General features: G+C 40.1%; 1 protein-coding gene across 1 annotated transcript; it reads left to right on the forward strand.

Moving 5' to 3' along the window:
- Positions 1-12,120, forward strand: DYDC1 (DPY30 domain containing 1). The gene is made up of 6 exons (XM_004386530.2): positions 1-147; positions 597-698; positions 6,920-7,012; positions 9,466-9,522; positions 10,008-10,112; positions 12,041-12,120. Exons 1-6 carry the CDS (start codon positions 1-3, stop codon positions 12,068-12,070), a joined length of 534 nt encoding a protein of 177 aa, XP_004386587.1. The 3' UTR covers positions 12,071-12,120.
- The last annotated feature ends 476 nt before the right edge of the window (positions 12,121-12,596 follow it).

Raw genomic sequence — 12,596 nt, forward strand, 5'->3', positions numbered from 1 at the left:
ATGGAGTCGCTCTATCTTCAAAAACACCTTGGGACATGTCTCACTCAGGGTCTTGCAGAAGTGGCGAGAATGCACCCAGCAGATCCACTAGAATATTTGGCATTGTGGATTTACAAGTATAAGGAAAATGTGACCCTGGAAAAACTGGTAAGTATGGCTTTCGTTTTAGAAAATTAGAAGAGTAAAATCACTGGTTCAGCTTGTCTACTTTTTTTAAAGTTCAGTATTATTTCATCTTTCCATTATTAAAATGATATGTTCATTATACAAAAACTTAGACAACATGAAAAACAAAAACAATACCAAAGAGACCTCTATTTGTATTTTTATATATTTTCATCTAGTCTTTTTTCCTACACATTTGACTGTTAGACTTTTTTACCTCCTTGTGATCATAGTTAGTGTATAATTTTAATTTTATGCTCTTTGTTCAAATAAAATACACATCTCCCCAAGTAATTATATATTTTCCAAATGAATAGACTAATTTGCTTAATGCTTTCCCTATTGTTGGTAACTTAAATGCTTTCAAAAATGTTTTTACAAACTGTTTTTTCTTTTATTAATCCTGTGATATTGCTTTTAAACAATGCTAGAAAGCAAAGGAAATGGCTGAGTTGGAGCATGAAAGAGAATTAGCTCTGTTGGAACAGGAGATGCTGGAGAGGCTGAAAGCAGAGGAGCTCATGTTTCAGCAGGTGAGACAAGTAAGATGAGTTCACAGGTGGCTGGGGAATTAGGGCTTTCAGTCTTGGCATGCTATACCCAGACTTTGAAAGGCTACCTGTCCCTGGTTGCTTGCTTAGTGGTGGCTCTGTCTTTAGCTTTACGTCTGCGCGTGCTTTCTTTGCTTGAGAAAAAGCAGCAACGGGGTAGGAGGAAAACCAGAGAGTGCTGTCACGGACGCCTGGGGAGAGAGTGTGCCAGTGGGACATGAGTGGTGGACATGTCTGCTGACGGTCGAGTAAGAACAGGACTGGACAGTGCTCACTCAGGGCCACTGGTGGCCTTGGGGATGGGTGGGCAAGCAGGGGAGATGGTGGGTGTAAGACAGTACTTTTAAGAAGGTTTTCTGAGGAGAGTTTTTTTGTTTGTTTATTTTTAAAGGAATACAGTAGAGGTAGGTGATTGACATTAAAGGGGATGATTTATGGAGTCAGCTTTCAATGGAGACAAGAGGAGATGGGGTCTGGAACATAGGTGAGGCAGGTGGAAGGGCACTTCTTTGACTGTAACAGGGAGAAAGGGAGAGGATGGTGTAGGTATGTGTAGTGTGTAGGTTTTATGGCATGAAGTTGGAAGCAGTTTCTGTATGATGGTTTCTATCTTCTTTATGAAGTAGGGACCATGATCATCTGTCAAGAATGAGGTAGTAAGGTAGGAGGTGTGGGCAGAGTAGTGAAAGTTTGAAACGAGAATGCAAGAGAGAGTTGACCAGGGAAACTTAGCTTTCCTTGGCAGTACTCAGAGCCCTCATCTGCTTGGAGACCAAGCATTCATAGTGGTGCCATTTGGTTTGCGTGTGTGATTGTGTGATTTTCTCCACCTAGACTTAGGACTTGACTGAAGATGTAGATGAGGCAGACACTTTGACCCAAGTAGGTTTGAGTAACAGGATTGGGGAGCTGAATGTGTTGGTAAGAGAATGGCTGAAGGGATGGATCATGGAGTATAAGTTAGAAAAGTTCTGGAGTGGCTTCTGGACCGGCTTCTGGACCAATTTAATTTAGAGAGAGCTTTTGAACTAAATTTAAGCCACCTCTATAGTTCTTCCAAGGTAAGTCCTTGACTAATCTAGACTTGAGTCTACCCATTTAAGAAAGGGAAAGAAACCTCTTTGGCTGTGTGGGTAAAAAGGAAAATATAGGCCTGGCAAATAGCTTCCCTGCCAGTGTCCATCAACAGATGAATGGATAAACAAAATGTGATCTACGCGTACAATGGAATATTACTCAGCTACGAAGAGAAATGAAGTTCTGATCCATGCTATGACATGGATGAACCTTGAAAACATTCTGCCGAGTGAAGTAAGTCAGACACAAAAGGACAAATAGTGTGTGATCCTATTTCTGTGAAATATCTAGAATAGGCAAATGGATAGCGACAGAAAGTAGGTTAGTGGTTACCTGGGGCTGGGGGGAGGGGAGCATGGGGAGTTATTTATTCAAGGGATATTGAGTTTCTATTTGAGGTGATGAAAATCTTCTGGAAACGATGATAGTTGTACAGTGTGATGGATATGAATAATATCACTGAATCATACACTTAAATATGGCTAAATGGCAGGTTTTTGTTATATATATTTTACCAAACTTAAAAAATTATAATTTTTATGCCTAATCTCCCATCCTTGAGACCAAGGTGAAAAATTCTAGGCATCTGAGGGTGCTACCCCTAGATAGATATGGTTGTTGAACACTTTACTGCCTCTGAGCTGTCATTTTCAGTAATTTTAGCTTATTTTCCTTTCAGCTTATTCTTGAGGGGACATTGCAGAGTGTTGAGTTGGGTGTCAGACTGTCACCCAAACAGACAAGCTGTCTGCTGCAGCAGCACCACGCTTTGAGTGAGGGTCACTCTTCCTCTAGTACCAGATCCTATCCCTGGTGTCTATCCTCCTTTCTATCAGAATAAGGAGAACTCAGCCATTTTTCTTCCCCAATACAGTTACATCACAAATAGGGGGATACTTAGCTTTCTTGGAACTCATCTACTTTATCTTACTTACATGAAGTTCGGCAATACTAGAGATAGCCATAACGTGTTGATAACTATGGAGTGATCCACTGTGCACTGAACCCTAAACATTGTATTGGGCATGGAAAACCGGTTGCCGTCGAGTCGGTCCCGACCCATAGCGACCCTGTAGAACTGCCATATAGAGTTTCTAAGGAGGGCCTGGTGGATTTGAACTGCCGAGTCTGGTTAGCAGCCACAGCACTTAATCACTATGCAGCCAGGGCATGGAAGATAATAATACTCTGGAGAAGATTTTTTGGCCAGACCAGTTAAAAAATGGATTGATTGGAAAAATTGACGGGAGGAGGAGAAGGGGCATGTGGAGAGAAGCACTGACAGAAAAGAGTGTAAGAGAGAGTGAGCCTGGAATGGAGAGAAACAGGCCTCTTGGGGCACCCCGAGTCCTGTGAGCCGCAGGTTCATGACTGTGGTCACCCCCTGCTGGCCTCGAGAGCAGTTGTCCTCGCAGTCTGTATTGCTGACTTGAAATGTCTTGACATTTTTTTGGGTTTTCCAGCAAGCCTAGTTGCTTCTGAAAAGGGAAGTATTTTTATTGCCATTTTCTATTTAAGAGCTTAGTTTTTGAAGTAAAAACTTAATATATATTTTTGAATGATTTTCTAATGGCTTTGCTCATAAAGGAAGGAATTGAGTTTTGAAAATTTCCTGAAAACATTAAGAAACTGGTTATGCTAACCCATCTGGTTGCTGTTTGACAACTGTGCTTTGTATGATTGTTGAGAGATAGAGTTATTTCACTTCCTTGACCACTGTCTGAAAGTTGATTGAAATGGTACTGCGTCAACATTTCAGCTTCCTACCTCACACATTTGTCTTAATGGGATAATGTACAGTTACAAAAACCAAGAAATTACCTTTAAAAACCTTTTTTGAATAAATATTAGTCACTTATAATCTCTTTTTTAAAAATGTATTATTTAAAAAATACTTTTAGTGGGATGACCTTAGCTTGTCTGTAGGATGGTGCCAGACAGGTGGTGAGAAATGATTTTCTAGTATAGAGGTTGGGAAACTCTGTAAAGTGCCAGATAGTAAATATTTTAAGCTTTACAGACCAAGCAGCAAAACTGAGGCTGTTATGTAGGTACTTATATAGCAAGACAGAAAACACATTTCCATAGAAGTGTTGTGATGGAATTAAAATTCTGATAATAATAGTAATGATAATTATTGCATACATTTTTTGTAGTACAGGTTTACTATGGGGAAAATGAAATTCTTTTTTTTTTTTTTGATAACATTTCACTTAATCGGAGTTCAAAGTTAGTGTTCCCTAGTGTCAAAATCGGTTGAAAATATTTAGCTATTAATGCTGATCTCTAATGAGATTTTATGCATTTCATCCTTGATAATGTCTTTTCACACAGATGGCACTGCCAAATATTGATATGAATCTATATGCATTTAATTTTAATTGAACATATTCATCTCCTGGAAGGCATTTGTGAAATTCTATTAGATTCTTTTGTTGATATTTGCCTTTTATCATGCCATTACCTTGTAGATTAATCACTTCCAATTGAAGGTGGTGGAAGCTTCTCAACTGCACAGTTAAATGGATTTTGAAATATAGAAATTTCTTTTGCACTTACATCAAGGTCTAGAACACTCTAAAGTTTGAGCTCGGAAAATATATCCACTGCAAATTTGTGTGGAGTGAAGATCTAGTTTCTTGTTTTAACTGTTGACAGCACAGAAAGTACATAAAACAGCGTGACATTACTTGTGACTCAGACAACACTAGTTGTTGACATGACTTTATTGCAATATAGCGATGCTTTGCAATTGATTAGGAAACATTGTCAAGCCTAGAGCGAAATCTAATTTCCACAACCATTTAGTGTTCAATAATAGTGGTTGAGAGTGGTTCTTCTCATTCAAAAAATCTGTGTCTTGGCCAACAAATTTACAATAATACATCGCCACTGTTAAGCTGTGGAACTGCTGTGTGGTGGGGCAAGTCAGGTTATATTCAGCTTTTATTTCTGACAAAAATTCATGGAACTAATGATGGGTAAATCCATAAGGTCACTGTTGACACTACTGGATTAATAATCCATGAGAGATTCAAATATTTTCTACATATTAGCTGCTGTTGAATAATACAGTGACTATTCACAGAGGTTAATAGACCCTTCAAGCTTTTAAAATATGTCCAGCTAAGTCTTTTTATGTTTCACATATATTTTTACCACCATTAGTTATAACACGTCTTAGCAGATTTCACTTCAGGTTGTACCGAATCAGTGTTTCTCAACTTTGAAAATATTCTCGCCTGTAGTTGTTCGATGAAGACTATTCATAGAGGCTAATTCTTTAGTCACTTCAAACTCAGCATCGACTCCTGGAGTAAACATCTGAGCAGTGTTGGCAACATCTGTTGGCTCATCAGGGGCCAAGGAAAACCACTCAGAATCATTTGCTTTGTTTTTTAATAGACTGTATTGATTTCGCTCTCAATGTGGTCAGCTTCAGCTGTTCTCACCAAGAGGCTAATCACCTCAAACACGTTTACTTTCTCTGGATGCATTTCTGGGGTTGCTGCAATCAAGCATGTTTAATTAACTCACCACGGGCAAATGGTCTTCCTTGCTTGGCTAACGAATGTGTCAGTTGGAGACACACCTTTGTTGCAGCCTCATTTTATTTTTCTGAAGAAATTCTGCTGTGATGAGATACACTGTTATAAATTTTCTAATTTTTCTGGCTGTTGCTTTCCTGTATGTAGAATTATTGTCATAAGTGCTTAGTTTGGTAATGCTGATATTTATTGTATTGCACAGTGTCATTGCATAATAAATACCATACTTTGCCATTGCATTTGATAGCAAAATAATCCACCCACGCTGCACTGTGTCTTAAAAGCACGACATTTAAAGTCCACTTCTTTTCTTGCTTTAACTGATGAACATACACTGATAATAATAATAGTAAAATGTGGTAGGGCGATGATGCCTGTACAAACACGTGCATTGTGACCATGTCCCTGTGATTTGTAGCGTGCCGACAGCTGTGCAAGGTGACAAGCGTACCACATCCGGTCTCTGCTGCAGCCACTGAGCTTTGTTGTAGCGTGAGAACAGACACAGACAGAACCCAAGTGATGAACGTGGCTGTGCTTTACGGACACTGAAATTTGAATTTCATATGATTTTCATGTGTAATGAAATATTGTTATTCTTTTGATTTTCTTCAACCATTTAAAAATATACAAAACATTCTTAGCTAATAGGCTGTACAGAAATAGGTGGGGGGGCCAGATTTGGCATGTGGGCCTTAGTTTGCTGACCCCTACTCTAGTGTGACATATATGTTGAGTTAGGATCAAATATATTATTGATTATCCATGGCGTTAGATAATATACTTAAGATTTTCTCACACACAGTTCTAACACCAACATTGGGCTCTATGAAGACCCGTCTGTGCTTAAAGAGATTTTATCTGAAGAAGTTACTGCTATTTAATTTGGAGCTTCTAGGACAGAAAATGACTTGATTTTGTACAAATTTTGCTTTTCTACAATTAGCAATTAAGGGAGCTTCCTTTTTTTTATTTTATACTTCAGGAAATATTGATAGAAGTTAAACTGTTAGACGACCATTTATTTTTGTACATTTCTGAATTTTAGGTAGCTATAAGCCCTGGAGGAGCCTTGGTGGTGCAGTGGTTAAGTGCTCAGCTGCTAATCAAAAGGTTGGCGGTTCAAACCCACTAGCCACTCTGTGGGAGGAAGATGTGGCAGTTGGCTGCCATAAAGATTATAGTCTTGGAAACGCTATGGAGCAGTTCTGCTCTGTCCTATAGGACCACTATGAGTTGGCATCTACTCGATGGCAAAGGGTTTTTGGTTTTGGGTATAAGCCCTGGTGGTGCAAACGGTTAAGTGCTTGACTACTAACCCAAAGGTTGGAGGTTCGAACCCACCCAGCGGCTCTGCCGGGGAAAGACCTGGTGATCTGTTTCCGTAAAGATCACAGCCAAGAAAACCCTCTGGGTCAGTTCTGCTCTGTCATGGGGTTGCTATCAGTTCAAAAGCCACTTTATGGCACCCAACAACGACAACATAAACTTAATTACCCAGGGATGCTTAGAGTGACAGAGTCAACTCGTTTCAGTTCATCTGCCTTTAATAAAACTTACATATTTCTAAATATTTAGCAACAGCTGGAGTTTCAGCTAGAGTTGGAAATGCAAGAAAAAGAGAGACGGAGAGTAGAAGAACTACAGAGAACTCCAGATCAATTAGAGAAGGTAATTTGAAGTTGATTGTATGTCTGTTTTATTTAAAACTCTTTAGAGCCCTCAGATTATTTCTCCCAGCTATAATAGCAGAAAGATCATGGAATTGAGTCTAAGGACCTGCCACATACTTCAGCTGTGTGACTTAAAAAGCCTTTTTACCTGTTTGAAATGTAGGGACAGCAGTATATTATTAGCTATATCTCACTGGTTATGAGGATCAAATAAGTCATGTATGTGAAACTGCTTTGCGAGCAGTCCAGTTCTCTAATAGTGATATTAGGAACATTTCAATCAAGAGCTAGTTGTTCCTAGTTTCAGTAGCTGATGTTGCAGATTATGTTAGATGTATCAACAATAATTTACACTTTAAAATGCTTTTATGTGGATATTTGTGTCTTTCATTAAAATTAACTATACAGTAACTTATTTTTAAAAATCTCACCTCCATTGAACATGTCTGTACAATGTCAAGCCTCTGGTATGACTAGTGTTTCCTGGTATCCAAAAACATTAGGTGTCATACAGACCAAACTTATGGATGACTGAGTCTACTTTTCAACTGGATATTTCATATTGTATGTGTATAGCATTTTTAAAACTTTGCAAGAGTGAATTGAATTAAGCAAGATGAGATTTGAAAGGATAAGTCAGAGCCCTCTGTGTTGTTAGCAAAGTACAGATGCTAACGTTACCCTGGGCTAAGTGTAATAGGGTACATGGGTATACCCACATACATCTGCAGATAAGTACATAGCCCCTCTCCTCAACTAAGAATCGGCGATCTAAAATGAAAGGAGAAAAACTAGAATACATCAAGAAGGCAGTGATCTCTGGAGTAGAAACCTGACTCCATACAGGCTGTATGTATTCACCTCTGGTCCTGACATCAAATGGGTAAAGGAAAAACTGATACTTATGTAACACAGAAAGTAGCTCTGTTTGGGTCTTGCATTAAGTAGTATGTTCCTCTTAATTCCTTCAATAATTTCTATAATGTGGTCATTCTGTGCAGAAAAAGTTAACACAGCAGGCCTGAGATTGCTCCCCGTAGAAAGGTCTGCTTGCTAGGTTGACTCTTGGCCAGTGTCTGAGAACTTGGATTTTGGGGGTGTTCTCACCCCTCCTGGATAAGCGGCTCACTGTGCCTCAACTGTTTGTGCAGACGTGTGCTTTATGCTGAACACCTGCTTTCCTTCTGGGAGTCTGGGATTTTGGAACGTGCTAGGTGAGGGTGCCTACGTGACCAGCCCGCAATAAAAACCTTGGGCTCTGAGTCTCTTTTGAGCTTTCCTGGTAGATGGCACTTCATGTGTGTTGTCATGATTCGATGCTGGAGGAATTAAACACATCTTATGTCGCTCCACAACCCTGTGGGGCTGTTCTACTCTGTCCTGTAGGGTGACTATGAGTTGGAATCGACTCGACAGCAACGGGTTTGGTTTTTCGGTTTTGTGTGACTCCACAGGGAGAGGACTGTTAGAAGCTTGTGCCTGGTTTCCTCTGGATTTTGCCCGGTGTGCCTTTGCCCTTTGCCCATCTTGCCTTGTATCTTTTCACTGTAATAAAGCATAGCTGTGAGTATAATTATATGCTGAGTCCTGTGAGTGCTCCAAACCCCGGGTGATCTCAGGGACCCCGGCACACGTGCCAGGCACTTTTATTTTCTTGTGCTCTTTGCTGAAGATTTTACTTCAGAGGGATCAGATTCCATAGCTCCTAGAATTTCTCTAGAAAATTCCCCCTTGGATTCTTTTTTTCCTTCTTGAATACCTGCCTGTTCCTCTTCTTCCTCAAGGTATGTCAACTCCCACCCCAAGCAGGCTTATCAAAGTGTTTTCTCAGCAGAATAAGCCAGGTGGGTCTCCCTCATAGGAACTTCTCCTGCAGGTTGTTAATGCAAATTAATGTTTCTGCATCATTATATCCATTCACTAAGAGATATTTGGATAAATTTATCTGGTAAATAGGATTTAACAAGTGTGCTAGATGCTAGAGCATATTATATATTCTGTGTGTGGCCAAAATATGTTTGAAACTGAGAAAGACGGCAAAATAAATTATAGGAATTAAAAAAATTTCTTTTTTCTAGATGAAAATATTCATATGAATGGTATGTAGCAATATAGCAAATTAATCACTTTAAATGAATAGTGTAATTCTCATTAAAAATTGCCAGTGACTACTGACAAGAAACATTCCTTTGGAACAAGAGGAATCTTGCCGCTTATGTTATTGTAGTGAGGCCAGAATCCAGGTGCTCATCTTCCGTTAGGACAGAATATCACATGAGATGGGGATTGCAGTTTTGTATTAAGTGTATTCCGATCACTTCTTAAGAAATATAGCATTTTTCCTGTTAAATTAATCACAGATTACGTAGAAATATGAATGCTTGCAAATTAAATGTGGAATCAAAATTAAAAGTACGTTCTAACTATTTTCTTCATTTTAATGTATTATAGGAAATGAGAATGAATATGGAAAATATGATGAAGAGTGAAGATACTTCACATTCAGAGGTGAGAATAAAAAATTATTCTGTGCTATGTGAAATGAGTCCTCTTGGAAATTAAAGCTTAATTTTGATGCATTAGTAGCTAAATTTATAATAAGAATATTTTAAAATTTATAATAAGAATATTATAAGAATGGATAGTCCAGATATATATTCCAGTAATAACAAGTCACTAATCTGATGTGCTTTGAAACAATATCTCAAAGTGGATAAAAATTAGATAATTCAGTTTGTGTTGTATTTTTAAAAGCCAGAACGTCCTGAGAGATTGACCACAGAAATACTTCTGTATTTAAAATTTCCAAATGTCCTTTAAGAAGTTTTAACATTTATTCCTAGAATTCTCTTGTCATCAATAGACATCAGTTCATTCCATTAATGATGTTGAATTTGACATTGCAGTTCAGAAATTTCTTATCAAAATCAAAAGGAAAGTAATGGATTAATTTTGGAGTCATTTAAAGGTAAAAATCAACTTTATATTTGTAGGAAGCAGCAGCAGACTTAGGCAAAACCCTAGCTGAAATTAGCGATCGGTACGGCGCTCCTAACTTGAGCAGAGTGGAAGAACTTGATGAACCGATGCTGTCTGATGTAAGTCTCTTTAGCAAAACGTTTTCTAAAGGACAGTTTTTTTTTTTTTTAACTTTAGTAAAGCCCAATGTGTCTGATTCCAGTACTGGTTGGCAAACGGGCCTTTTGCTTCACAGTAAGAAAACCAGTTCCCTAGCTGTTGACCGTACACCTGATTGGCCGCCTGGTCTGAGCACGTACCTCTGGCCACAGGCTAAGGGCAGGTGCGTGGCTGGCTCCTTACAAATGTGTCATCCCTGATGGGACAGTCGCTGGAAGTGAACGTGTCAAAATAATAGCTGTTCTCTCGTGCACGAGGATCGCGCATATATATGTCTGTGTATGAAGTCAAACTTGAAAATCTCAAAATCTCTTCAACAATATGTATTTAAAATCATTTGCTGAAATACATAATCTTTGAGTTTTTTTGGCCATCATTTTTTGTTTTCAATAGCAAATCCTGGAACCAAATAAATATGCTAATAAGAGTACGTGCCTAACAGTACATAAGTATATTTGTTTATTTAACAAAAATAGTGTCTTCTTTGTGCTAGACCCTGTGCCGGAAGCTATTGTGAATAAGACAGATAGGTTTTGCCCTTGTGGAATTTACTGTCTAAGGGGGAAACAGACAACTGGACAATTGTTAGACCTTGTTAGAGTGACCAGGTGATTTGTTGTCCAAACCAGGATGCCTTTGAGAGTGAGGGGAGGAGCTATTAGCAATTAAGCAGGTCGGCAGCTGTAGACCAGGGCCGCCCCCCTAAGGGAGCATCGGATCCCTTCAGTGAGTGTGCACTGACCAGGTGGGACAGCCAGCCCAGGACTCCTGAAGAAAGTCAGGTATTTGTGCTGGCGTGAGAGCACAGGAAATGCAGGTCGCAGGTCGGAGGGAGTGTGGACAGTGTGGGGCAGGGAGGGGTGAGAGGTGGGGCGGGCGGGAGGAAGCAGGGCCAAACCAGGAAAGGACTTGTAGGCCTGCTCAGAGGCTTAGATCTTACCTTGAAGGCAGTGGAGGCTCATGTGATCAGAAGTGCGTTTATGAGAGACCACTGTGGCTGCGGTGTGGAGAAGAGAATGAAGAGATGTGAGGCGTGACCCAGAGAGAGAAGACGCGATGGCATGAAATGCATGGTGTTTCCAGGAGTTGTTCAGAAAGCGGAGCCGGAAGGACCCGGTGCCAGTCAGTTAGTGGAGACGTTTTTATTACATGTATGGTGTGTTCCGGCACTATGTTAAACAAAAAGGGCAAATAAGAGCCAAGCTAAAAACGGCAATGAACAAAGCAGGGAGGGTTCTTGCTGTGGGTCAGCAGGGAAGAGCTTTGAGAGGACAAAGCAGAGAGACCTGACCCAGCCTGGACTAGTCGGGAAGGCTCCCTGGTGAGATAAAGCTGAAGCAATTAGCCGAGCTAAGGCCCAGAGGAAACGTAAATCGTCCAGTATTATGGCTGGGTTGCACGGAGCAGAGCAGGAGAATGGTGTGATTTGGACTGAGAGTTTTACCATTTGATGAGCTGAGGAGCATAGGAAGAGGAAGTGGGTCTTTGGAAAACAATGGCTTCAGTTGTGGATGCTGAGTTTCAGGTGACTCTGAGAGATACCAGGTGAAAATGTCCAAAGACCAGATGGCCTATGGTGAGGGTCTGAATGACACAAAGAGGTCAGGCAGGAGAAATAAATCCAGCAGTCATTAGCGTATATGCTAAGTGAGGCTCGGGGAGGTGAGTAAGGTACCTGAGGAGGGTATGCGCCTGTGAAGGAGACAGGCCCAGGAAGGGACCATTCGGAATCCCAGCATTTGGTTTGCAGAAGGAGGGATGGTTTAGTAACTCCCTTGAGAATTATCAATAGTCACCTAGAAATTACCTAAACTCTATTTCCTTAAGTTTGAACATTTCCACGGTTCTAATTGTATTAAAGCATATCCACTTTCTATTTTGCTTCTAGGCTGCATTAAACATCAATCAAGATTTGTAGGATCAACCAACCTAAGAGCAATAAATTTTTCTGCTTGTTTCAAATTTCAATACAAGAAGACCCCGATTTCTATATATATATTTTCCTCAAACTTGAATTCTAAAGACAGTTTTATAAAGGGCACTCAAGGGTACCTTAAAAATTTGTTGTGGGTTTCCTGATGCAACTGATTATTTGTAGGATTCTATTGAGAGAACAGGAGAGTTTCTTGAAGTAAACAAAAAGGGCAAATGAGAGCCAAGCTAAAAAATGGTGTGCATCCGTATGAGACCAAGATAGTCCAAGCTGATGGTAACTGGTCTGTGAGAAGTGAAAGAGGCAGACACTGGGTGCGACTTAGGAGTTTCACAGGCTTTAGTTGAGCGGTTTCCTCCTGGGAGTTAACTGCACAGCTTTACCCCGTGTGCTGGGGAGTGGTGCTCCTAGGGGCACTTCATCTAGGCTGATAAGATGGGGCTGGGTGGGAAAGGACTAGAAGGAGGATTTTCTCAAACTTAGGCGGCTCACCCCACCCAAGAACAGATGT

Source organism: Trichechus manatus, unplaced genomic scaffold (assembly GCF_000243295.1).
Source record: "Trichechus manatus latirostris isolate Lorelei unplaced genomic scaffold, TriManLat1.0 scaffold00166, whole genome shotgun sequence".
Classification (NCBI taxonomy): Eukaryota; Metazoa; Chordata; class Mammalia; order Sirenia; family Trichechidae; genus Trichechus; species Trichechus manatus.

What these genes read in the sequence shown, in the direction of transcription:
- DYDC1 (XM_004386530.2), top strand. Translation starts at nt 1, where the DNA reads ATGGAGTCGCTCTATCTTCAAAAACACCTTGGGACATGTCTCACTCAG. An exon ending in ATGTGACCCTGGAAAAACTG is followed by an intron (nt 148 to 596) that starts GTAAGTATGGCT and finishes AAACAATGCTAG; the next exon opens with AAAGCAAAGGAAATGGCTGA. An exon ending in ATGAACCGATGCTGTCTGAT is followed by an intron (nt 10,113 to 12,040) that starts GTAAGTCTCTTT and finishes TTTTGCTTCTAG; the next exon opens with GCTGCATTAAACATCAATCA.